Here is a 27,661-nt window from a genome sequence, read left to right on the forward strand (position 1 = left end):
GCGGAGGCGGCGCCGCGGCCGCCGCTGCTGCTGCCGGGGCGGGGGGACACAATGGGCGGCAGCGGCGGGGCAGCGGCGGCGAAGGGGCGCTGAGGGGCCACCGAGGGGCCGCCGCCCTCCTTCCCTCTGTTTCCCTCCCTCCTCCCTCCCTCCCTGCGGCCATGGCCACCACGGCCGAGCTCTTCGAGGTGGGTGCGGGCCCCGCGGGCGGGGGGCCGGCTGCGCTGAGGGGATGCGGCAGGCTGTCCGCGGGGAAGGGCGGGCGGTGTGTGGGGCTGGGGGAGCCGCGGTGCCGCCCCGCGGGGTGCGGTGCCCTCCTGGCCCCGCTGCAGGGCCTCGCTGCCGGCAGGGCCGGTGACAGGGCCACGCCGGGCCCGGCCCCGCGCTCCTTCTGCCCAAGGCGCGGTGGGAACGGTGGGGCTGGAGCGGAATAAAGGAATGACTTTGCCCTCCCTTTACTCGAGGTGGGAGCAAAGCAAGGAAGGAGAATAGCTCAGCCAAGGCCGCGCAGGAGCAGGACAGGAATAGCAGGAGTCTGTCAGATTCTTCCCGTGCAATTGCGGAATGCCCTAAGTTGGAAGAGATGCACGAGGATCGTCTCCCTCCTGAAGGGAGCCTGCCAAAGGGATGGAGGGGGGACTTCTTACAGGAATGTGTAGTGACAGGACAGGGGGAATGGCTTCCAACTGAAAGGTTGGATATTAGGAAGAATGATATCACTCTTTCGCCTGTGAGGGTGTTGAGGCCCTGGCACAGAGAAGCTGTGGCTCTCCCGTCCCTGGCAGTGCTCAGGGCCAGGTTGGATGGGGTTTGGATAGTGGAAGGTGTCCCTGTCCATGGCCGCGGGTTGGAACGAGATGATCTTTGAGGTCTCTTCCAACCCAAACCCTTTTGTGATTCTGTGGCTTCAGCTTCTGGCCTGGACCATGAACTCTTGTGATGTGACCCGTGTCAAACAGAAAGTGTGGTGTCCCCACTTCCTCTTCACCCCTGTGTCACGGTGTCATCCCCAGGTGTCCTGTGTTTGCTCTCCAAGTCACTCAAGAGCTGGTTGTTCTTCTGGTGGGTTATTATTGGGACTCACATTGCCCAGCCTTCAGGAAAGGGTCTTCCTGTTTCTCTGGAAGATCCCATCTCTGGGGTTCATGTAAATGCATTGTGTGCATTTGAATTTATGAATCATTGTGATGGCACACGAGTGTTATGACTCACATCTTTTGGTTTGCATAGCTTTAAAAAATAGCAGGACTAAAATACGGTGTTCCTACGGCTGGATGCCAGGTTTTGTACCCTCCCTACACCACTCTAGGAGCCCCTTGATTTCTCAGCATGATGACAGCACCATTCAATTCTTTGTAGGGTGTTGAGTGTGAGGTGATTTGAATATGGAAAGAAAACTGTGTTTTGGCTGATTTGGGTCGTGCAACAACTTTTTCCACTTTGCAATAGCAATAAAGATAAAATTGCAAATTAGGTGAGACTTTTGCCTGGAGATTGGGGCTAGAAACTATGCCTTTCCAACATGGAATCCAGTATTTCTGTCTCTCCCACTTTCAGTTCACTTTCACTCCAAAGGCAAGAGAGTTTTTGTTGATGTCCGCTAATTTAATGTTGCCTACTTGGTTAGTTTGAAATTTTTGCCTTATATAAGAACATAAAAATCTGCTTATTATGGGGAGTAGCTCTTAGCTGTCTGCTGAGGATGGAATTTGATTACCATATTTTCATGAGTGTGTGTTTTAAGTAAATTTCAGTACAGATATGGGAACTTGTGCAGCAGGATCTGTGCTGAAAATGGGCATAACATGGACTGAATTCTCCCTCACATAACTTAAAGCATTATTTAACAGTGGATGCTTCTAAACTGGTTTTTAAACTGGCTGTGTCCAGTGTAGCTTCATTTGTAAACACCAGATCAAACCAGGTTATGACCCACTTCAGGCATATCTCTTATTAAATCAGGAGTATTGGCTGAATGGATGGGATCACATTAATTCCTCTGGAGCCAGAGGGAAGTTCAAAGCTGGAGAAATTGACTGTTGGGGCTCATCTGATAACAGGCAAAGGACTTGCAAATGACATTTGTAATAGCTGATTTTCAGCAATTTCTGCAGAACAGGATAGGGGACTTAAAATAGGAGTTAGGCTGTCAGCTATGAGTAACCCTGTTATCAAGATAGCATTTAAAAAAGCAAATGTGTATGGAAGATACAAACTAAAGTAAGAACTTTTGGATCTGCAGTGGAACCTGGAAAATCATGTCTTAGAAAGACAATGTTGAACTTCATTTATTCCATATGAATCAAGTAGATTATTTTTAGCACACCCTCTGTAGAAAATTGAAAGGGAAATCTCATATTGTTTCTCTTGATCCTGCACATAATAGCCACTGCAGTTAATATTTCTTAAATAATATAAACCACTATTTATATGATTAAAAAACTGAAGGACAGGTCTCCTGTGTAAGTGTTCTTGGAAAATCAGGTATTTTCCAGGAAGGGAGCTGCAGGTCTGTGTACACATGAACTCAGGGAGTATTTAGAGGTATATAGAGGCATGATGGAGTGGAGAAAGATTGGCATTATAATATTTTTTGAGGTTCTGAGGCATCTACATCAGATTTCCTTAGGGGAGGAGGCTTGCAGAAAAGCTTTGTGAATGTTGTTTTACAAAAATGAAAAAATACTCAAAGCCATTATATGTGTGTGGGTGAATTATCTTTTAGTAGGAACATCTGGGAAAGGGAGAAATGTAGAAAATGTTATCTGCACACACAGGGTGTCAGTAAACCCTTTATTCAGGGTTCTTCCATACTTGGCTTTAGCATCCTTGTAACCAGAGTGGTACCTCAGCTAAATTACAAGATCTTCAGAGGAAAAACTGGGGATTTTCATATAAAGGAGAAGTTCTGCAGGTAATTGGGAGGCCTCCCCTGAATGGAATGTTACTGCACTGAATGACTCATTTCACCTATAATTAAATTACAGAAGTGTTCCAAACTTTTAAATCTCAAGATGGCATAAGGAGGGAATTTACACTTGGCATGAAAACGTGGCATTGTGGCTTTTGATGAAAAGGATTCTTGTAAAGGAAACTTCAACTTGTTTATCAGGAAGGACTTGGTTAAAGAGATGAGTGACTTGTAGGGAAATTGTCTTTATGTGGTATCAGCCAGTTATTTTTGAAGTTTAGCCAAGGAGGCTGAGCACAACATAGTTACTCGAGTCGGTCTGGATGAGGAGTTACTGAGTGATAACATTTCTGCCATGTCTATCAGGATTCAGCGTGTGACAAAGTATATTTAAAAAGCTTTTATCTTCCTGGTTAGTGGCTGGGCCTGACTGGATAGGGCATAATTTGTTTCTGAGGAAACAGACCTTGAACAGGCAATATTTGCTTTTCAACCCTTGGTTTTACTTTCAAAACTAACTCTGTAATACTGTTTTTCCCCTCATTATTGCTTGTGACAAAGTTTCATACATATTGATACAATATGTTTGTAATACCTGTTGAGATGCCTTTATTTTTTACTATTTTCATTTTTTTTTCAACCAAGTTTTATCAAAAGCAGTGGTGGCATATTCAATTGCTTCATCAAATACTCCTATTCACCAGAGCCACTCCCAGCTATGTTTTGGGTTGTTTCACACTTCTAGAACTGTTATTTCTTATGATTCAAAAGCCTTCTATAAAATCCCGGTGGTTGTGAGAATATTTTCCTTACTGGTCTTATGAGTGCTGATGTTAGCACCTAATCACTGCTGCTGAAGTGATAAATACTCTTTTTATTAATGATAGAAATTGGACTATGTTTAGAGTAATTTGGTATTAACTCTGTGATGAAATGTTTGAGCTGGTGTGATTATTAGGCCAGCTAAAATAGGACATCTTGAGTTTCTAAATGAGGCCTCTGCCTTCAGAAAATGTTGTTGGGTGGAGAAATAATCTTAATTCTTTACCCTTGAGTGGTATTTTTATGGAAGAACCAGCAAATATTTTGGAAGAAACTTGTGTAACCTTGAGTTCTAGTATCACTCATACCGTGTTTTTTCTGCATGTGGAAATCAAATTCATCCTCTGTTTTTATGCCTTTTTTCCTCATTTTTATCTGCTCTGTTTCTGCAGATAAATGCAGAAACAAAATGCAGTGGGGCTGCATTCAGTGCCATCTCATGCTGGGTTTTTTGGGCTGGGATTTTTGGTCAGTTCTGTGTGTGATGCCGTGGTGTGACAGAGAGTTGAACAACTGTAAAAACCCCTTATTTTGCCACGTAATTTTGGTAGGCAGATGAATTCTCTGATGTGTTTTGCTGTGCAGCTGAGGGCTGGCTAGGGTGGTGTAACCTCTCAAATCAGCTGCAGAGCTCAGGCACTTTGGAATGAAAAGCCACAAACTCAGCTGCAAATAATGTCATTTAGAGCCAGCTCTTCACAGACCTGCAGCACATTCTTTGCAAACTCTCTGATAGTATCTAAACCTGATGTTCCAACTGATCATATTAAAAGCAGTGTTCTCAGCAATAAATATGTAAGCCCAAAAGGTGATGGAGTAATTGCCAGCACTGTACTTTTGATTATAGTAAAGCTTCTAAACACTTTCAAAATGAGGTGTGAGCACCTGCTGAAGGAACAACCTGCTGTGGCACATTGTAAAGGGTTTTTCCTCTGTGGCCAGGAGCCTTTTGTGGCAGATGAATACATTGAACGCCTGGCATGGAGAACACCTGGGGGAGGTTCCAGAGGTGGAGAAGCTTTCGATCCCAAAAGGTAAAAAAATCAAATTGCACAATGGTCAAAGTGGATGTATCTCTATACTGTTTTATTCCATATATTTATTCCACACAAGCCTGTGTGCAGTGGTGCTGTGTGTCCAAGGGGGTTTTCATGTGGGAGAATAGCTAACATTTGTGACTATGAGCCAATTATTCACAACTAATTATTCAGTAAAGAGTAGGGAAAGTCACTGTCTGATTGAGACCTTTTGAATGAAGGAGAATTGATATTGTTTGTGCTTGTCAGACAGTTGCTGGATTCAAGCATAATATGAGGCTTCACTGCTGTGATAGTTAATGAGTTAATTTAAGGAGTTTCTTACTTTAGTTTCCTGAGCTGCCTTGTTTAAGACACAGTAGTTTGCAAATAAAAGGCACAAAAAGGTAGAACAGCAAGAGAGGCAGCTCTGGGGACAAGATCTTGTGATAAAATAATCTGACTTACTAAAATGTCAGCAATGAACCTGCCACAGTCAAAGGACATTTCTTCTGGAACACTCTGGCTCTTTGGAGGTGTCTGAGAAGAGAAAGGATGTTTTTGAATTTCCAGCAAGATGCTGAACTCTTGACATTCAGTCTGAGGCCTGTATCCTATGCAGAGCTTTATCTGTGACTGAAGCAGGAAGAAGCCTGGAAATACACAGCATTATTCCCTGGAACTCTTTCTCTGTGCTTCTGCCCAGTATATACATTAGGGTAGTTCATGATTTGCACAAATTCGTACTTAATTTAACAGATTTTCTGTATTTCTTCTGGTTTGCTTGTGTGAACTTCTGGGAGGCACTTCCATATTTTTCAGGACAAGCAAGCAAAACCTGCAACAGTAAATATTTTTCTTGTGGCATCTTCTAGTATTGGGCAGGGAGCCAAAATTAATCTTTAAAAAAGAAACAGATATTTTTGTACCTATTTTTTTCTTTTCTATTTTGGAAGATGCTGCTTTTGTTTGCTAGAAAGAGTATTGGAGTCTTTATTTTTCATCTGTAAACCTGACCAGCAGCTACCTCTTCTGCTTCTTTCCTTTCTCAATATATTGAGCATTGCTGCTGAATAAGTTCAGAGTTGACACAAGACCTGTTTAAAACACAAACCCCAGCCTGAATCAGTTAGTTAAAATTAATAGAGACTGCCTGAATGTCTCTAGGCTTTTGTTTGAAAGAATGCTTTGTTGTTTAAATTTGATTTTCCATATTCTTCTGTAAACTTAGATGTGTTCCTTGTGGTTTTCTGTGAAACCTGCTGCAGTGTCCTTGCTCTTGGGCTTCTAACAAACAGGAGTGAAGGAGAGGAGTCACCAACTTCTGCCTCAGTCCAGTTTTCTTTAAGAAAAAGAAAAGTTCTCAAGTAACTGACTGGGCTAAAAGCCTCTTCTGACATTAAACCTGGACAGCAAAGTTCTGAAATGTTTCAGATGTTTTCCATTTTTAGCATGAGTTTTATGGCTGTGGAGGATCTGGGAGTAATCCTTTCCTTGACCAGTGACTGGGATATTTAGGAAATAAGAGCTGAAAATATGACTGAAATGGGACAGAATGAACAAAAACAGGAATGAGGAAGAGAGATGTTGAGAACAGAATGAAAAGAACAGAGGGAATGAATTCAGATGTACTGTGATTGGGAGGAGTAAAATGTGAGTCTGAAAGAAAAGTTTATGATGGGAAAGGGCAGAAAAACCCTCTAAAATGGGTATAGGAAGAAGTGAAGTCAGTCAGAACAACATTATGAAATTATGGCTGTCTCAGTTACTTATTAATAATTACTCATTGTAATGCTGACTTCCAACTTTACAGTAACATGTAGAATAGAGAATATTTTTCTGTTGTATCCCTTACAATGTAGTGGCCTAAGTTTTCTTTTTCCATATTAGACTTATTTAGGGAAGATGGGGATGAAGGGACTTCTGTATCTGTGGCAGAGCCATGTTCCTGAGTGATTGATATTTTGGTGTTCTTCTCTTCTTTGGCCCTCCATGAGTTTTTGTGTTGTCATAGAGTGGTGCACAACCAGGGTGATGTAGTTTAAAACAAAATTTTAGAAACAGATTTTTTTCTAAAATATTGAATGTTATATATAATAATAGTATTATTTTCTAAAATATTTAAATAAAAATTAAATTTATTTGTTTAAATCTAAAATAAAGAAACATTTCTAAGTTGAACATGGTTAGATCAGCCTTGTATGCAAGTTACTTTTTTTTTTTTGAGGTGTTTTAAACTCCTCAGAAGCCCGTGTCTTTCAAACTAAAGTCTGTTTTCCTGTATTTTATTCTAAATCAGATTATTGGAAGAATTTGTAAATCATATCCAAGAATTACAGGTAATGGATGAAAGGATTCAGAGGAAGGTGGAGAAACTAGAACAACAGTGCCAGAAGGAAGCAAAGGAATTTGCCAAGAAAGTACAAGAGTTGCAGAAAAGCAACCAGGTAAATCCAAAGGGAAAAGTCAGTGGGAAACTGTGCAAATTTTCAAAGCATTCTGTGCTCCATTAACTTTTCTTGGTACAGGGTGTTGCTGCTTGATATAAGAATAAAGAGGGTTTGATGATAATTTCTCCTGTCACAGGAGGCTTATCTGCATGTTCCATTAAGAAAAAAAAAAAGTGGGGAGTCCTCACAATAATTTAAAGAAAGACTAAACTTTGAGTTGTGTGTAATTTATTAATTAGAGCATTGAGATGCAGCACCTGAATTCACTGGGCTTCTGCCTGAAGGAAATCTTGTGTTTCCTGAAGTACATGAAATGGAAATCATGAGTTTCGTGTCTGTGTTCTCCAGGTTGCCTTCCAACATTTCCAAGAACTGGATGAGCACATCAGCTATGTAGCAACTAAGGTCTGTCACCTTGGCGACCAGCTGGAGGGGGTAAACACGCCACGGCAACGGGCTGTGGAGGCTCAGAAGCTGATGAAATACTTTAATGAGTTTCTGGATGGAGAGCTGAAGTCTGATGTTTTTACAAACTCTGAAAAGGTAAGAGCTGTCAGCGGGATGAAAGCAGTTCAAAGCAATAAGCGGGACTGCCCTAATTACAAGCTGCTACCATGACTTACCATGGTCAGACTTCAAACCACTCAGTGACTGACTTGTTAAAGTTTCATTGTTCTGAAATGTAAATTAACAACGCTGGGCTGCAGATTGCTGATAAAGCATTTGTATTCAGTGATGCTTAATGTGGCAATGTTGGCATTTTTCATTTTATGAAATTATCGGAGATTTGGGAAACGCTGGGAGGGCAACTTTGGAGTGCAATACAATATCTGCCTCTTTCCTTTGAACCCCTTGCCTCAGATCCATCCTGTAAAGCAGAACGTTTCTGAATGCAACTTCTTTGTGCAACTTTGCTCTGTTGGGTCAGTCCACTGGCCTTGGATACCTTTTTGTCACAGCATGCCTTTGGGCTTTGTATAGTCCTGTGGTTATGTCTCCACCCTTGGAATTTAGAGGAACCAGGCAGGAAAACTTCAAAGAAATGTTCAAGCATTTTGTTTTTCTTGTGCTTCAAGAGTACGTTCATGAAGCAAATACAATCTGAGTGGTGTGACAAACAGAAATAAACTGAAGGAAAATAATCAGCTCTAAGCAAAAGGACACATTGGATTTTCCAATAGTAAAGTTGTTGGTTTGGGTTTGTTGGTTGTTGTTTTTTTTTTAATGTGGTGTATCCTGAACAATCTTCCTTCCCTTCTTCTGTGCAGTGGTATGGTTGTAGTCAGGAAAAAAATTATAATATGTGGAAACAGCAAACCCTTGATTTGCACATTCAGCAAAAAGATGTGCTTGAAATGCAGCTCATGGAAGACCTGAGAACAGGTTAATAGTCACCCCTCCCACTGAGCTGGAGGTGTCTCTCAGGGAAATGAAAAGCTAATCATTTTATATAGTTGTATTCCCAAGGAGTCACTTGCACAGTGCCTTTTGATTCATGGTCTGTGGATATATGGTAATTATTAGTTGATAGCTTGCCCTCATTCAAGAGAGAGCAGAGAAAAACTTCCCTGATTTCCAAGGGAAACAGGTTTCAGCATATGGGAAGTTCTTCTATGGACAGTCTTTCCCAGAGCTGCATAATTTTTTCCTTTTTTCCTTTGGAGTAATAAAATATTCATTTTACAAATATTTAGTGGCAGCATGGTGAATAACAAAACATAAGTTAGAGAATGATGTGTTGTCTGCTCAAGAGGCTCAAAGAATTCAACTTTAATTTGTAAATTAAAGTTTCATGATTCATCCTGTTGGAGAACCCAAAAAATTTGGTAGATAAATTGGGTGAGTCTGGGAAATTTGTAAACAAATGAATCTCTGTACACCCCAAAGAATAATAAGATACTCATCAAATTTGGAGGAAGAAAAATGTAAAGGCCTTAAGTGTTGTGCCAGTCTGCAGCAGAAGGGTGTGGGAACACAAACAAGAATTTCTGGATACAAGTTATCTTACTGAGGCTAATTTCAGCCAGGTGGATTCTTGAACTTTTTGCCTCCTGGTTTCAACAATAAGTTGAAGAGTTTGTAAAAGAGGCTGCCCAGACAGGAGCTGTTACATCTTAATGCATCTTTGTACTAAAAATACTTCTAAAGTATGAGATGGTAACAAATAATTCTTAAGTGTGACCCCTTAGTGCTTTGCCAGTGTCTTCTGATCTTCACACTGATGGGGGTTTTAGATAATGTTTTAGAGGATGTTATGATTTTTTGTGCTCTGCCAGCCCTCACAAATGTGGACTTTTCTTTGAGACATTGAGGGGACACTGGGAAAGGAGAGGCACAAAAAAGAATATAGTACAGTTATGCTCTAATTGATACTTTTCTCAGTAGTGTCTGTTCTTAACATCTGTTGGATTCCTTTCTTTCTCTGCTCTCTATTTGTTGCTTCCCACTTTCTCCCAGCCATACTGAGCAATTTCTGACTTACCTCTGTGAAAGTTTTCCTTGCTGGTTTGTCCCTTTCTGTGCATTGTGTCCTCACCCTCTGAATCCTTATAATTTCCCTTGTGCTGCTAGCTAACCAAGCTTTGTCCTGTACTGAAGATTCTTGAATTGAGCAAATCACTCCAACACAATTAAACTATCAAAATGATCAGCAGCTCACTTGGTTTATCCTGCAATAACATTGTCCTGCTTAATTGGTTTACTGTTATTCTCATGTCCATTTCTCTGTTTATGTTCTGTACTTAATTTCATTATGCCTTTTCACTTGTGCATGTTTTTTTGTTAAAATTCTCCCTTGCCATTATTTCTCCATGATTTTTCAGTTGTTTTTTCCCTGATACAGTATAGCCCTTAAGTTGTATTTTACAAAATCAATATTTATTTTGGTTTTAATGGTTTACAGAAGCCTGATTCAATTAAAAATTAAAGATGTCCGGGTTCAAGCAGAAACTGTGGAGAATTGATTTGTCATGGTTTCTCTTGTGCATAGAAAAAGTCCTGAGTTCAATAAAATCTAAGTTAGTTAACAGCTATTGTGTGAAGAGGAAACAAAGAAAATGTTGTGTTTGTGGGATTTCTTGGTTGGTTTTTTTTTTGTTTGTTTTGATTTTGTAGCTTTGGTGAATAACTGCTAATATATAGACAATTGTATAGACCCCAGTTGTTAGGTATTAATGTTGCTGCAAGCTAATAGAAATAACTGCTCTTTCATTGGATTTATTTGAGGAGTGTAGCAGCTTCTGCCTTAAGAGGCTATTGTAAGCTGACAGTTCAAAACATAAGCTGCTCTTAATAGTCAGAATGGATACACTTTGAGTGCCCCTATTTTTGCTGAACAACCAGCTTGGTGTGATGCCTGTGCTCTCTATTCTTACCTGTGTGTCTGCTTCTATTCTTGAAAAGTTTTAATCCAGCCTGCTCTAAGTGGTGGCAGAATAGGATTTCATTACTTCCTTCCCTCTCACTTCAGTTCCCTGGATCATCACTAATTGGAAGAACAAGATAAACGGCAAATTCTGCATGTTCTCCATTGTGTCAGCTTATAAAGCTTTTAGTCATCAAATAATTCAGGTTGCAAAAGAGCTCTGAGACCCTCAAGCCCAATCTTTCCGCCAGCACTGCCACGGCCACCACTAAGCCATGTCCCCAAGTGCCACATCCACATGGCTTTGAAATCCCTCCAGGGATGGGCACTCCACCACTGCCTTGGGCAGCTGTGCCAGTGACAGCCCCTTCCATCAAAAATTTTTTCCTAAATCCTCCCATGGGACAACTTGAGGCTGTTTCCTCTTGTCCTGTCCCTATTCTCTGGGAGCAGAGCCAAATCCCCCTGGCTGCCCCCTCCTGTCAGGAAGTTTTGGAGAGTGAGAAGGTCCCTCCTGAGCCTCCTTTTCTCCAGGCTGAGCCCCCTTAGCTTCTCCTCATCAGATATGCTCCAGCTGTGTCAGGTTTGGCCCAGTCAACACTGCTTAAATCCACTCAAGTTCAGTTGCAAGCAGCTGCCTTCCCCACACTTTAAAATTTGTGTTTTCCATCATTTTATTCAACCCAAAGAAGCAGTCACTAAGCACCACTTAGATGCACGTCCTATGCTGATTGACGGTGGAAGAATAATTGATAAACGGTTCTGCTGCCCAGAGCAGAGGACAGATTTGCATACTGTATTAACCTATTTATTAACTTTTGTATTCATGCACCTGTTCTTATTTTGTAGCTTTGTAATTACCTGACTTCCATCTTGATTTTTACTTTGGACCTCAGAGTTTATAATTTCTAATCCATTTTACATTTCTCCTTCTTTGGGAGTGTGCTCTGCTTTGATCCCCTTTTTCCCCTTTCTCCCCTCTCCATGCCAAGCACAGTCATGGCTTTTTTTTTGGTATGAGCTGTTTGTCCACACAGCTCACACAGACATCCACAGACATTTCCAATGGGAACATGTAATGTGACTTTTCATCATATTTTGACCTATATTACTTTATGTTAAAGAAAAATACCTTAAGCATCTTAAAAGCACATATGGGAACTTGGAGGGGTTGATCTCTTCCACGGGTATGTCAACTCAACCAGCTTTAGGGATAGGAACTTTGTGTATGAAAATTGGACAGTGCAGGGGGAGGAAAGGAACAGCCCAAAATCAGAGCTTCTTTAACGACTCTGTCATGTTTTCCTCTCACCAGATTAAAGAGGCAGCTGATATTATTCAGAAACTGCATTTGATTGCACAGGAACTGCCTTTTGACAGGTAAAAATCTATCTGAACATCTTTTAAAGAAAGTAAATCTTCGCACAGCTATGATTTTTCTGATGCTTCCCTTGTCTCCCCTTTTGGTGCTGTGCTTAGGGATTCATGGAGCTTTTGAGCTGGATTGTGTGCTTATTTCTCTCTCCTCTATTCTCAAATTTGTGTTCACGCACTCATGTTGTAGGATCATCTTTACATACACATCCTAAACTGCTTAACAGACTTTTAATGGGATAATTTTGCTTTGCTGACTTAATGCTAGATTTGAGTTAGATGCTTGTAGGTTTTTAGGGATATAAAGCGGGGTGGGGGGGAACTTTTCTGTCGTCTTTGTGCTGCATGTTTTCATTTTTAAGCAGCGTGCCTGCTGTTCACGATCCAGGATGCCTGTGATTTCTCATGTGATGTGGATTTGAATTTAATCATGCTATTTTTTTTTTTGTTGTTAACAGGTTTTCTGAAGTAAAATCAAAGATAGCAAGTAAGTTATCTATCCAGTTCAATCCATATTGCTGTATTTGAATTGTTAAAGATGATTAAAGAAGTAAGCAATACTGTCAGTATTACAGTTTTTGCCTGAATTACGTAGCCTGATGGGTTTTTGTTGTTATCCCCTTTCCTCTCCAGGTAAGTACCACGATTTAGAGTGCCAGTTAATTCAAGAGTTTACCAGTGCTCAGCGCAGAGGAGAAATCTCCAGAATGAGAGAAGTAGCAGCAGTTTTGCTTCACTTTAAGGTAAAAGCTGAGGGGCTTAATTTAAATATGTGAATAAAACCGACCCACGGCACAATAAGTGCCTGTTTTGAGTGAATGTATCTGTGTGGGCACAACCCTCATGTCAGATAGTGTGTCACTTCAGGACTGAGGTGTTCAATCTGAAATCAAGTGCAGGGGAATAAAGGAGGCAGATGAGAGGGATTTGGGGCAGCATCAGTGGAGAACTTTCCAAGATAATCTCCTCTTGCATGGGTGTGACCTGACTTCTATGCTTGAGAAAGAATGTTGAAACTTGAGGTATAAATCCATTCAGAGTGGTGGTAAGTGGAGTTATGTTAGATATGTAACAAAAATGGGTTTGGAAAAGTCTGTGCTTTAAATGAATTCTATTTGTTTGTTTGGGGTTTTTTAAGTAACTTTTTCACAAGCTTTGTATTTCCTAGATTTTGTTTTGTACTGAAAGCATGAACAGCCTGCTCTAACACTAAATTGTTTTGCTCCTTCCACAGGGCTATTCCCACTGTGTTGATGTGTACATAAAACAGTGTCAAGAGGTAATGCAGTTTGTTTTACATCATTTCTTTATTCACATTACATTATTGATTTATTTAGTCCTGTAGGTTGTTGTAAATATATTCTAAATTGTGCTTCTCAATGCTAGGGTGCATTCCTGAGGAATGATGTCTTTGAAGATGCAGCCATTCTCTGCCAGAGAGTGAATAAGCAAGTTGGAGAAATCTTTAGCAATCCAGAGACCGTGCTAGCCAAACTCATTCAAAATATCTTTGAAGTTAAACTTCAGGTATTTCAAATTTTAACACATTGAAGTTCATTGAGGAGCCTCTTAATAAAAAATATTTTATCTAGTGATAACAATTAATGAGAATTTGCAGTATTTGTAATCTTTTTATAAGGTTATAGAATCAACTCATTGCTCTGTAACAATTAGGACAGATAATCAAGCCCATATAAAATAAATCTCCTTGTGCTCTAAATACAGAGCAAATTCTCAAACTCAGTATGTAAAATTATTATGGAATTGCTGTGTTTGTTGGGTAATTCATGAGATGTCATACACAAGTTTGATTTCTTCTCTATGCCCCCTACCAAGAATATATCAGGAAAAGAACTTCCACATTTCATATCTTCAATTTGCTCATTCTTGGATTTGGTGTCATGTGTGAGGTTAGCCTTGAATAAGTGAAAATAGTTTATGTTGTGAATAATGTCTTGCAGATAATGCAATATTTATGAAAATCTAGAATAATTGAAAATACTAAGTTTTTCATCCTGCAAATACACCCACTTAAGTTCTTAAAGTCAACAGCATGACTTTCCTTGCAAAAAGAAGTTTCCCTGGGGATGTTGTTCTAATGTAGAGATTGAGCTTGTGTTTCAACCCCAATTTTGTGTGTCAGTTTTGAATTAGTATTTTATGGTAAATTATATTTTTGTCCAAATATTCAATGATAAGAAGGCTGTAGGCTTGTATCTGCTTTGTGTATGTATTATGATAAGCCAATATGTAACCATCTCCTTTGCCTTGTCTGCTGCAGAAATGCTCTGAGGTCTCTGGTGCTTTTGATTCTTAAAGTGAGGGGATTCTGTGTTAGTTGGTCAGACATATATTCAAAGCCATCTGTCTTATGTCTTTTCTTCACACAGTACTATTTTGTGTTATTAAATCACTTTCTTCTACAAGTGTGTTTAACCCCCTCTGTGGATAATGCAGGAAGTGCAAATTAGAGATGTGAAGGAGAGATGAATTGCCTTTAAGTAAGCTCTACACTTTGCAGGAAATTCCATATAATGTAGGAAGTAGTGAGTATGACCTGTGGTTGTCAGTTGATCTTCTAACAGATGTACCAAATTTTGCAGAGTTATGTGAAGGACCAGCTGGAAGAACACAGGAAATCAGATGCAGAACAGTATCTTAAAAACCTCTATGATCTATATACAAGGTATTTATATATCAATGATTAAGTAATTGGATTGAAGCTATTGGAAAATAAACAGATTCATTGTCAAGAAAAAGAAGCCAAAAATGTAAACTTCTCATAAAAACGGAATTATTTTAATGTCTATTAACCTTTACAATGATGGGTTTCCTAAGGCAAATTTAAAATGGCCATTATTGTTTTCAATGGGTATTATTGTGATCTTCAGGAGTAATTTTAAAACTGTGCAAAAGCCAGTCCTCCCCATCTCACTGGCAACTTGATTGCAGTGGTGCTGTGTGTAATTAAACATGAATTATGTGAAATTCTTTACTTAAATGTGAAACTGCTCCAAGTCTTAATCACCATCAGGGTTCTGTTGTGCTGTGTACTTTACAAACGTGTAATGCTGTAATTCATCCACATTCAACCTTTTCCTCCCCTTTCCTTCTTTGTTTCTTTTGCATAAAGAACCACTAATCTGTCAAGCAAATTGATGGAATTTAACTTGGGTACTGATAAGCAGACTTTCTTGTCTAAGCTTATCAAGGCCATTTTCATTTCCTACTTGGAGAATTACATTGAGGTGGAAATTGGCTATTTGAAAAGTAGGAGTGCTATGATTCTGCAGCGCTATTATGATTCCAAAAACCACCAGAAGAGGTCCATTGGCACTGGAGGGTAAGTTCCTTTTGGGAACTTTGATAATTCTGAAGTGGAAGGGAGGTGGTGAGGGGAGAAAGGCTGTATTTGCCATGTCAGATGCACAGTGATAAACTGCCAAAGATCTACAGCTTTTTATAATTTGCTTTCACTTTATGTTCTGCTCAAAAGTGTGTTGCTCTCAGTACATGTGAAATGTACTCAGTGCATGGTATTTGTACATACTGGAAATGAAAAATACCAGTTAAACCTATGTTTCAACTTAGGATCCAGATCCACAAAAGGACTGAAGCAAAACTAAGGTACCTAAAGCATGTATATGTGTGTATCTAAAAGCATACATTTTTTTTCACCTGCCCAGGTCTTGTGGTCCCCTCCCAAGACCTAGGAAGGGGAAAAGACCATAGCAATGTCAGTGAGAAAGCTCTTAGTGAGCCCAGAAGATGCAATGGACTTAGAGAAAGGTAAAACAAGACTTCATTATCCTCAGGGTAGAAAAACTAATGAAGGAGCAGTGAGAAGTGGGATAGGAAATATTAAAACTTGTGTGAAGCAAAGGTGCTAAAGCAAGTGCACCTTTCAAAGAGCTGCTGAGTTCAGTGTTTCAGGAATGAGGAATGATATGGAAAAAGCAGCAGTGAAGTAATTAAAAGCAAAGATGAAAATTTAATTTTCATGGGGAAAATTAAATTTATTGTAGTGCGTAACTGTATGGGTTGTTTTATGCATGGAAATGTGTTGAAGCATGCTTGACTAAATAAAGAACTGCTGAGATAATGGATGAGGATGAGAGGATTTGTGGGTGTGGATGAGATAGGAAGCTCTCATTAGTGTTTGGAAAGTGCAGTGTGACAGAGTGGATGGAGGCTGAATCTGTCCACAGAGCAGAAGTGCTGTAGCATTCCAGTGAAATCACCCCTCCCACAAGGGGAATAGCTGCTCCCATGTGTGAACGTGCCATTCCAGAACACAGTTGACCATGGAATCAGAGGTGGTAGTTTTGCATTTACTGCCAATTTTTGTTTTTAAAGCTTGCAAGACTTGTCTTAATGCTTGCACATCCTAATCCGTGTCTTGGGTCCTGTTTTTTGAGTTAACAAGTAAAAGATCCTAAATTGTTGTTGAGTTTGAGTGCCAAAATTTCCACCTGGTGAAATCTTCTTGGGATCTGTCTTTGTTCCAGTATTCAAGACCTCAAAGAGAGACTAAGGCAACGAACAAATTTACCCCTGGGGCCAAGCATTGACACACATGGGGAAACTTTCCTGTCCCAAGAAGTGGTGGTTAACCTTTTGCAAGAAACCAAGCAAGCTTTTGAAAGATGTCACAGGGTAAGTTTGCTTCCTGTGACCTCTCTTAGTGGTATAATTTTGTGTGGGAGATTAAGTCTTGAGCTTAAGTTTTTGGTTGAGGTGTGATAGGAAAAGAAAGGACATTTCAAATTGTATCTTGTGTTTTTCATGGAAATGGAGCCACAGTGGAGGCTGAGGGTTTGTTTTTCCACGTGGATCTAGTTGTAATTTGTGAGGATTAATGCTGGCTCTTTTTGGAAGAAGTGGGGATGGTTAAACCTACTGGCTGCATTGCTTTTCTTACTAAATTAGACCCAAAACCTGAGAAACCATTAGTGTGGTTTTCTTTTCCTGCTCTAAAAATATACTGAATAGTTCAACAGTTGTTTTCCTGCCTCAAGTGTAATTTCTTCTTGCATTAGTGAATGGTCACCAATAAAATGCTTGGTAACCCTCTACAGTACTTTAAATGCTTCAGTCTAACATGAAAAAGGTATTTTACTTCTGATTAAATTGCTGGTTTTACTGCCTGTCAATCATACTTGTCTGGTACTGGTGTAAATGAAAACCATTGAAATTTAATTGCGGACTTAAAAGTGATTTTTTAAATTAGCTAAACTCACTGATTTCTAGGAAATTTTAATTCCTTTAACATTCTAGGAGGTTAGGGCAGAAAAACTTCAGATATTTAGATGTTTTAATATTTTATAAACTGAGTGGGGCCAAAGACAGAACAGGGTGCAGACACGGAACTGTTACCTGCCCACCCTTAGGGTCACCACCTCTCTCAGGGTGAGAATCAGTGTGACTGCAAGGCAAGCAGGTAGATCATTATTTTTCTCAATGTCATAGTTACTAGAAGTTGTTAAATTCATGATATAAACTGTTTTTTTCCACATGTGCACAGCCTTTTGTTCCTGTTGAGATCAGATTTAATATAAATTATTTTAGAAGAATTGTATTTGAGTGGAAACCCCAATGGATCTTGGCACGTAAGAAGATTTCCAGAATTAGAATTTTAGAATTTAGGGGTTTGTGGTCAAAGCAGCTCACTGTGCAAAAGATAAGATAGTCCCTGGCTAACTAATTGTGGTATTTATGTCACACAGCAGATGTGCACAGGGTACTGCCAGCTGTGACTGCTTTAGGATAAATAAATTGGTAATTTTGATGTAGCCATATATTGAAACATTTCAGTGTTTGGGGCTCTCTGCTGTTGGGTTTTTGAGGTTTTTTGGGGGGAAATACAGCAGAAATATTTGTGAGTGTTGTGTAAATGACCTGCAGCTGCAGTAGTAATCTTTCTTCCTTCAAGCTTTATAAAAGTCTTCACCTAATTCCTTAGGAACCAAAGCTGTTTTTCCTAGGTACAAAAGCCCTGTCACGTTTTTCTTTAGAAAAGGGATTTACTGACAGGTTGCTGTCCAAAATCCCCTGTTGCTTACAGCTCATCAAAGTCCAGATGCTGAGTGTAAATGTGGGCATTGCTGCACTTAATAAAAGTGTTCATGCTCCATTGACTCCAGCTGAACTGTGCTAAATGTAGCCCAGGTTCAGCTGCATTATTTTTGCTCCAGTGCTAAAAGAACACAAACTGGAGCTCCAGCTAACCCAGTGTCCTGCTTCTCACTGTGGCCAGTGCCAGGAGAGTGTTAAAAGAATAAAAATACAGGATATGCATAGAGTAATCTCTTCTGGATGCATTTTCCCAGCATCCAGTGGCATGCAGGTTAGGCAGTTCCTGAGACTGCATCTGGAAAACTGTTGTAAGGGCTATTAATTAATATCTCCTTTTATTATTACTCTTACAGTTATTATTAGAAACTGTTAATGCTTTTACTTATTGTAGCATCCTGTGGCAGGTTCAGTTTACTATAAATGCTGAAGGGTTTATTGATACTATAGGCTGTTCCTGAATAATTCTCTGTATGGATACTTTTCATTTTGAGAAAAATTCCAAATATTCTGGAATACGTGTTACATTTTAAGCTTATCCCCTATGCAATATCCAATAAACTTTCAAATCTATGTAGAACTGACATTTAGGACATTTTTTTTTCTTTTTCTTTAAAGCTCTCTGATCCCTCTGACTTACCCAAGAATGCTTTCAGAATTTTTTCTATGCTCGTAGAGTTCTTATGTACCGAACACATCGATTATGCATTAGAAACTGGCCTTGCTGGTGAGTACAGGATTTCCTGAGCATTTCATCTACTTGGCCTTTCTGTGCAGATGATCTTTGCTGTGCCTTATTGATTGGCCTTGTTCAGGATGTGTTGGTTAAATTAAATCTGTTTTGTGTGTTTGGGAGTTGACATTTAATAGCTTCTAAAGTATAACTTTCATTTGGGGAATTGATGCACAGATGGAAATGTGCTTCTGTCCTTAGAAACATTTTTATCACAGTAGCTGGGACATCAGCATTCCCTTCCTCTGTATTCTATGTCATAACATGAGAATATTTTTTGTATTAAATCTTAATGTTGATAGGAATTCCATGCTTGTTTGTATATTTGTGTGCTTAAAGTGACAGTAAATAAGAAAACTACTTGTTTAAAGAAGTTAAAATCTTGACAGTGAGAACCTGTCTGTCTTGTAAGACAGCATCAAACTCATATTTTGAAGGAGTTTTTAGATTGACTGCTCTGTTTTGCCATCAGAAATGTTACCAGTTACGTATTTCTGTGCTTATGCTTGTTACCAAATAGCTACCAGAAGAATTCTATATATGGCACCGTGGTAAATTTTTGAAACTCTAAGCCTGTGATTTAAGCATTCATGGAAAAAATCTGCATATTTAAAAAGCCATCATGCTAATTATAAGAACTGCATATTGTTACAATTCTAATGAAACCTCCTTTGCTTCAGGCATTCCCTCTTCTGATTCAAAGAATGCAAATCTTTATTTCTTGGATGTTGTCCACCAGGCCAATACTATTTTCCATTTATTTGACAAGCAGTTCAATGATCATCTGATGCCATTGATCAGGTACCTTTCTTTTGATTAACATTTGCTCTGGTCTTTTTTTTTTTTGGTGAAGAAAGCAATTTTTTTTCATTTCTCATCTCTATTAAGAAGAGTTTATGCTTGGAGTAGTTCAACTTGATATTGTGGGAGGGGGAAGAAGGGAACTTTAAACAAATTGTTTCTTTTGGAAATAAATAGGAGAGGGTGAGCTCCAGGATACTGATAGGAAGGAAAGACATGTTGCTCCTTGGGGATTTTGCTGCTGCATTCCAGGTGGGACTCAAGGGGGTTTGTGGCTGTGCCCTTTTCCTGCTAGGGTGGGAAATCTTCACTAGATCCTGTTGGAAGCAGCAAACCCATCAAACAAATTAGTTTTGGTGTTTTAATACTGTCACACATCTTCTGTACTGTTGCAGTTCTTCTCCTAAATTATCTGAATGCCTTCAGAAGAAAAAGGATATCATAGAACAAATGGAAGTGAAGCTGGATATGGGCATTGATAGGCAAGTAGAGATTAAAACTTTCTCTTAATCTTTTAAACCACACCTTTGTGATACATGTTAATTGGCCTTTTAAGCATGAATTATTCCTCAACTCAAAATTGATCTTTTAAATTTTTTTTTTTAACAGATAAAGATCCATTACTGTGCATAGGAAATTTAGATTTTATGTGATTAGACGGTCATGTTTTCCATGGCAAATTTCTGACCCATAAAATGCTTCTGGAAGGATGTTAAAGGATTTTTCTTATGTTGAAAGAGTGCAATAATTCACTGTTACCTTATTGTCTCACACTGGTGTTTTTCTACTTTGAAAGAGGGAGAAATGATGATTGAAATAGGTTAAGCACTTGCAGGATTTCCATTAGGAGCAAGGTTTGACAAAAATAGGTTAAATGATTTGCTGGGATCTGTGCAGTGCTATGGATTAGACCGAGTCGTGGAAGTCTGGAGACCTGGAGTAATTTTGATTCTGACATTGACTTGCTTTGAGGTTGTGACTCATTTAATCTTTTTTCTATTTCTCAGAATAAAAATGAGGGGATAGCTATAAAAATTGTAAATTAAAATCACAGCTGTTTTGCAGCAGAGGAAAATAATAAACGTAACGAGCTTAATATTAGGAAATGGAGCTGTTGTGTGATGCCCTACTTTTGATTTGGTGTATTATTTTCTGCAAGTGCAAGAAGAAGGTGGAAATAGGGGATGTAAGGTGGCAATTGAGATTTTTAGCTGCTCCTGCTGCAGATGACCTTAGAGGTTTAAACATGAAGTTGGAAGCACTTTAAGCACTGAGGCCATAAGCTTAGATCTAGACAGATACAGGTCAGTCATCAGTATTGCAATGGTTTGTATCTGTTTGTGTTAAATAATTAATCTCTTAAATAATAAGAGAATAAGTTCTTGTCAGAAGACAGTACAATCAAAGGTTTGGATGAGGAATTAAAAAAAAAATTGTGTTTCAGCACATAAAAAAGAGATTAGTTTTGAGATGAACATTACATGTAAAATGTTTTTGTGAGGCTGTTTCATGCTGCTTTGTGGTGCCACTGATGATGTTGAGAATTGATTGTCCTGCTTAAAGGAATGAGTTTAAAAAATAAAGCAAATTTTCGAAACATTCATGGCTTCAGCTTTGTCTAATCTGGAAAAGTCCAAGTGCAGCTTCTTGAAAACCTTTCACAGCAATTATCTACCTCAGTAGAAGTGATTTATTAGCCAAACAGAATTAGTTCAACTGGTTTTCTCTCAGAATGTATTTTGTGTAAACAGCCTTCTGGGAGTATTTATTCCAAATGGAAATTGAGGAGACTGCAAGATACTATTTCTTTAAATTTCTCTTGGTATGTGGACTTGGAACAAAGTAAATCTGAAATACAAGCCTAAGGTCTGTGCATAGGAATAAAAGGAGTTTTTTCCCTTCTCTGGATACATATATTCTTCTTCACCTCACCCCAGCTTGAATCCTTCAAGGCCTGGAATGTCCTTGACAGTTTTCTTTGGGAAGGTTGGGGGAATGAGGGGGGTGAAGGAGAAGGGAGGGGAAGAGAAGAGAGCCAGGGGGATGTTCCTGGCCAAGGTGGCTACTGGGAGGGGTTTGCAGCCTCTGTAGCCTGCTTTGCTGTTTGACCTTTGCTTTGGACTCGAAGGAAAGCAGAGCCTTGACCTTAGATAATGTTCTGAACAGATAAATCCTATAAAGGAGAAATAATTGATGCTGTAAAGCTCCATTAGATTTCTGGGAGCAGGAGAAATACCAAGCTCTGGCAGAGGAAGAAGTTTCTTCTCCCCCCTCACCCTTCCTTCATTTTTCAAGTGTTTTCTGGGTCTTGCTTCTGACTAATATGCAATGTGATCTAATTCTGCTAAATTCTTTGGAATGCTTCCTTTGGATTCTCTCTGTGCTGAAGGATGCTATCCAATTTCTCTGAAGAGCTGGATTTGAATGAATTACCTCACAATTGATGTGTCCCCTTTAAAAGCAGCAGGCTGCATCCTCTGCTCCAAGACACTGAACTTGGAGGAAAGAGTTTTTAGGGATTGTTTTTGGCTGATGCTCCTTTTTCTAACTGCTTCAATAAAATCTTTTCTATAGAAAAATGTTAGATGCTGGTTTTTTTTTTCCCTCATTGCTTTATGCTGCTTAGTTTTGGTTTTGTCCAGAATCGTGTCAGTATATATAAATATAAAAGTCAACGAAATGAAAAAGTTCCCTTCAAAACCCAATCTGTATTTGTAACTTTAAAGGACACTGAATTGTATGATTGGACAGATGAAGCACATCTTGGCTGCAGAGCAAAGGAAGACAGATTTCAAACCAGAAGATGAAAACAATGTTTTGATTCAATATACAAATGTAAGTAACCAAAGTCCCTCCCAGCTCATGAGTGTTACCAGGTACAAGATGCTCCTTACCAAACTCCCATTAGACAACATGTGTATATACTTAATTTACTTCCATCTTGCACTAAGCACCTCCAAACTCTGTTGGGGACTACTTTCTCAAGCTGAAAAGGAACATGAGCAGTTTTTATCTAGTGTCAGACACAAATCAGTGAGTGCTGGAGGAACTGGCACATTCTTTCCCCTCCCAAGAGGCCCAAATTTGGAACAAAGCTTTTAGCTGATAATTATCTGTAAGCTATCAGTTTCAGAAAATCAATTATCAGGTACTCTCTAGTTGCTGGGTGCTTTTTCCTCTCAGAATGGCAGGAACATGGCAAAGCATCACAGGTACAGCATGAACATTTTGCTGCACAGTGTTGTCTCTCCAGTGAGTGTGTCTGAATGCCAGCCTAGGGGCTGCTGGGATGGCTCACATTAGGGAAAGAGGCAGGGAGGAGGAGGAAACAAGGGAGGTGGGCAGAAGTGAGGGCATTCCCTGAATGCCTGCAGCCAGGTGGGAATGGGAAAAGTGCAGCAGTAGGACAGAGGGTGTGGTGCTCTGTGGGAAGGGTGAAAATCCCTGTATGGCTGTTAATTTGGATTTATGATTGTGACTCACAAGAGGTTTTTAATCACACCCCCCCTTTGGTCGATCACTAAATTAAAAATCCAGATTGAAATGTTCTATTCTGAACTGATAGGAGCTACAACTTATTTGAATATTGTCTTGCATCCATCTTTCTGCTTGCATTTTTGCATCTTTGTATGGCAAATAAAAAGAAATGTGGAAAATTATTAATTGGAGAAGAAACTTTTGCAACGCATCATTGAGATTAATCAGAATTAGTAACTGATATTCAGCTTATGATGTGGAAGAAATTAAATTACCTAATTCTTACTTATTTCTTTTTATTTTTTAATCCAGGCTTGTGTTAAAGTGTGTGGGTATGTTAGGAAACAGGTGGAAAAAATCAGGAATTCCATGGATGGCAAGAATGTGGACACGGTTTTGATGGAGCTTGGGGTTCGTTTCCATCGCCTCATCTATGAACACCTACAGCAATATTCCTACAGCTGCATGGGAGGAATGCTGGCCATCTGTGATGTGGCTGAGTACAGGAAGTGTGCCAAAGACTTCAAGGTGAGCCTGTCCATGAGGAGGGAGTGATGGTTGTAAATCCTCTCTCAGGAGGAAGAGTTTTGAAGATGTAGATGGATATTCTGTTCTAAGACTTCAAGCAACTCTAATTATTTCTGTTTTTTTTTCCTTTGTTTCCTCTTGCCCACAGATTGCGCTGGTCTTACAGCTCTTTGATACCCTGCATGCACTTTGCAACCTTCTGGTTGTAGCCCCAGACAATTTGAAGCAGGTTTGCTCAGGAGAACAACTTGCTAACCTGGACAAGAACATCCTTCACTCCTTTGTCCAGCTGCGTGTCGACTACAGGTCTGCTCGTCTGGCTCGCCACTTCAGCTGAGAGCATGGCAGGAAACCTTGCACCTTTGGGCAGCCTCAGTTGTTAGAAAGCACAGGGAATTACTTCTTACCAACCAACCATGGGTGTAACTTTTGTGGGACAGTAAGTGTTCAGGATAAAGCAGCAGCCATATTTAAACCTGGCCATGTAGAAGGCGAACAGGTAAAAATCTGGATGATGTTTCATGTTAGCTCAAGTTCTCCCAGTGAAGAATTTCACAAATCTACTTGCTACTGAATTTTTTTTTTTTTTTAATTGGAAACATGTTGGTGTAGGAGAGCAAATGGTGCATTGAAAGTATTTTAGTCTTCAATATTGAATTATCAGATACCATTTGTTAGACTTGAACTACAGAGCATAGCGTAGGTAATGGATTACATAGAATAGACCAGTGTAAAAACATTCTTCATCAATTTTAATGACTTAGACTTCAGCACAGCTAATCATAATCAAATTATCTTTGATTGGTGTTTCTAAGTCATTTCTTTCATTTAAAACGTTATCCTGCTCAATGTAATTTCTTGCTCTAATTAATTAGCTTGGAATTTCTTTGAGATGTAGGAGTAAAACACTATCCCAGAAAGACATAATTTATTCATTGTGTAGGATTCTAAACAGAACTAAAGTGGTGAAAAGTTTTGGATTTTTTTTTTTATTTTTGGTTCTTTGGCTTTGGTTGTTTTTTTTTTACCTAATAGTCGAGGGCCCACTGGAATGTACTGGCATTGTATGATCTGACATTATTGTTTCTGTTTGATACCAGCACACTGAATTTTATATATGCTCCTGAAGTAAATGCAGCTGCCTTGCCTAAGGCATCCTTATTACAAGTGAAGGTGCCCATTGTTGGGTTACTATAAAAGAACTTTTTTCCTGTCTTATTTTGTATGTAAATAAATTCAAATTCTAACGAAGTGAAAGGATAAAATGTAGCCCAGTTTTTGCTGTGTGGCAGGAATGGCTCCAGCAAAAACCTAGAGTGGCATATTCTCGTGCTGAAGAGAATTGATCCTCAGTGCCTGAGCAATATAAAATGTTGAAGTGTGTGAAAGCTGCTCTTCCACTGATCAAACTGATGTTGGACAGAGGCTACTCTTTGTCTGTTGTGCTCCAGGGTTTATTCAGGAGTTCCTGACAGGACCCACAGTGTGCACACAGTGAACTGAAGCAGCAATGGTGTTTGAAACCTCTGGGGTGGCTTTTCCACAAGCAGCTGGAAATTGTTGTAAATAGATCTTTTTTTTCAGAATGGGCTCTTGTGGAAACCAGGTTGGAACTGCAGTGGAGCAAATCCTTTCTAACATGTTCCTTCTGCTGTGGACTCAGCACATTACGGAAACTTCATTGTCTCCCATCTCCAGAGCAGCATTTCTATCCATTCACTTTATGGGTTGGTCAAAGAATTGTATTTTCCTCTTCTGTAATGAATTCCCAGGCGGGGTCAATATTGACAAGACTTGTTGGAACTTCTCTTGCTTAGCTGGGGTTCTCCTGCTTCGTTGTGGATTTAGGGGAGCATTCTGTCAGTAAAGAAGGGAATGGCTGCCAGCCTGGCTCTCAGCATCCAGGGAGTCTGGCTGCTCTGCTGGGCTGCTCTGCTCTGTTCCTTGGCCATGGCAAAGCCACAGAGGGGTTTGGACACTGCAGGAGGCACCTGCTTCTGCTGCTGCCATTTTTGTTCCAAAAGCTCTGATGTGAATTCAGATGATACCTCTCTGTTACCTCTCTAACTGAAAGCCAACAATTTTAAGGCTGTGGTTTTATGAACCAATACAAAATCTTTCTATTAAAAAAAAAAAAAAAGTGTCAATTTGCTAACACTTCAGAACAGTGAACATCATCTTGAGATTGCAGATCACAAAAGTGCTTCAGAATTTGTTGTATGACTGTTTGAATTTTTTTAAGGTTGTATGAAATGTATTTACCATATTCCTTGCTTTATTAGCTGTGTTTTCCATGCATATGCTCAGTGCAATATTTCCATTATGCCTGTTAACAGGAGGCAGCAAAAAGTAGGTGAACACTTAGATATGTAAACTCTTCCTCAATAAAAAGAATTCCTTCCAAATACTTTTTTCATTTCATTTCCATGTTCCTCAAAGATATTTATACTCAATTGTATAAGCCCTTCTATTTAAAAAAAAAAAAAGAATAAAAGTAATTTTACTGACCAAATTTATCACTGGTGTGAGCTTTCTCCTTCCTTTAAAAAACCTCCCCATGCACACACTGAAAGTTTGTATTTCTGGAGAAGGCTGCATTGTTAGTAAGTTTATTTTATAATACAAGTTGGGTTGGGATGGGGTGGGGGAACTATAATTTTCACACATTTGTAAGTTTAGAGCTCTTATAGCATATAATTTAGAAAAATATTTCCAGTGGCTTATGAATGCAATAAAATAGTATCTAAAATACAAATATGCCTTTTAATGTTCATATAATGAGTTAAAGTATTGCCTGTCTAATGTTCCCTCCTACAACATGGGCATTTATTTATCAGGCTGGCAGCCAAACCTGGGAGGGGGAGAGTGTGTGTGTGTGTAATTATGTTGTCTACAGTTGGTGAAAATGGCTTTGCAGTAAACTGTTGTAGGCTGGAAAAGAAGCTGTGGGTTTTTTTCAAGTCCTATAATTTATCAAGGTCACTTGCATTTTGTTCTGTTTGTGTGTGCACAGAGGGCAGGAAGGAATTCTGTAACAATCCTTCACAAATAATGCAAAAAAAAAAAAAAGGGGGCGGGGAGGGAACAACAGTTTTGGGAAATATTAAGATAAGGAAACAGAGGGTAAGAAATGAAGAAGACAAGAACTAAAAAAGGATATGGAGAAGGAGCAGTTTTAAATGAGGAAGCACATGAAGGAGGAGGTTAAAATAGGAATGATGGAAACCTGACACACACATCAACCTGGGAGAAAAAGCAGGATTGGCATTGAATTTCCACAGCTGGGTCCCACCCTGAGATGAAATCAGCCTCCAGAGGAGGGGAGCTGACTAAAATCCTTGGCTGTGGAGCTGTTTGTTCATCTGGAGAGATGGATTCAGCAGGAGGAGAATCCAAACCCAGCGTGTGTCTGCTGTGGAGGACGGGGGAATCTGCAAGGAGTGGAAGTGCATCAGCAAGTGCAGCCTCTGGAGGGAAGAACTGGCCAGAGCTGAGCTTGTGACTCTCTTTGGAGACCACAGTGAGCTGGAGGAAGGTGAGTGACTGCTGGGTTTGAGGGTGGCAAGTGTAGACAGAGGGAAATTCAGGCTGTCCTGCCTATGGTGAGAGGACTTGGGTTGGGCTTGGTTTTATTTTCCTCTTCACAAAGTCATTTTAATTTGTTGGTGGTGTGATGGAGTGTTGCCTGAATTGACTGCTCTGTTTGTGTGGGAGATTTTGTGTCTTGCAAAGTGCCTTGGGGAGGGTGAGGCCCCTTGAGTCCCTCTCTGGGCTGGGTACACCTTGTCCTGTCCTTCAAAATACAAAGTTCCAGGTTCCTCAGTCCAGTATGTCCATGGATGTAAACATTCTCAGTTCTGGATGTCATGACAAACTCCACAGCAGGAGGTGCTCTTTGGATTAGCTTTCCATGGCAATAATTGTCTTAATTCAGCACTTGAGTTGAGCCACTCATAGTTTGAGGCTATTATTTTTTTTTTTCTGTACTAAAGAAGCAGATAGCTAAACAATAGCTTGTCTAACTTTAAATGCAGGTAGCAGCCCTTACCCTTTGTCCTGCTTGTCCCAGGAGCAGCAGGGAGGACAAGCCAGCCACCAGCTCTATTCTAGAGG

The 27,661-nt window shown here is 39.6% G+C and overlaps 1 protein-coding gene across 2 annotated transcripts; it reads left to right on the forward strand.

Annotated features, from left to right (window-relative positions):
- Positions 1-8: 8 nt before the first annotated feature.
- On the forward strand, positions 9-26,064 carry EXOC5 (exocyst complex component 5). 2 transcript variants are annotated; one of them, XM_030275211.4, is made up of 19 exons: positions 9-188; positions 4,676-4,767; positions 7,049-7,196; positions 7,548-7,742; positions 11,879-11,943; positions 12,396-12,424; positions 12,571-12,680; positions 13,172-13,216; positions 13,324-13,464; positions 14,541-14,623; positions 15,071-15,280; positions 15,529-15,564; positions 16,446-16,593; positions 18,628-18,736; positions 19,423-19,543; positions 19,939-20,025; positions 22,270-22,378; positions 23,333-23,548; positions 23,697-26,064. In XM_030275211.4, the coding sequence occupies exons 1-19, from the start codon at positions 162-164 to the stop codon at positions 23,883-23,885; spliced, it is 2,160 nt and encodes a 719-aa protein (XP_030131071.1). In that variant the 5' UTR covers positions 9-161; the 3' UTR covers positions 23,886-26,064. The 2 variants fall into 2 exon arrangements, with proteins under 2 accessions (XP_030131071.1, XP_030131072.1); XM_030275212.4 differs by lacking the exon at positions 15,529-15,564 and having other exon boundaries at positions 15-188.
- Positions 26,065-27,661: the final 1,597 nt, after the last annotated feature.

This window comes from Taeniopygia guttata, chromosome 5 (genome assembly GCF_048771995.1).
Source record: "Taeniopygia guttata chromosome 5, bTaeGut7.mat, whole genome shotgun sequence".
NCBI classification, from domain to species: Eukaryota; Metazoa; Chordata; class Aves; order Passeriformes; family Estrildidae; genus Taeniopygia; species Taeniopygia guttata.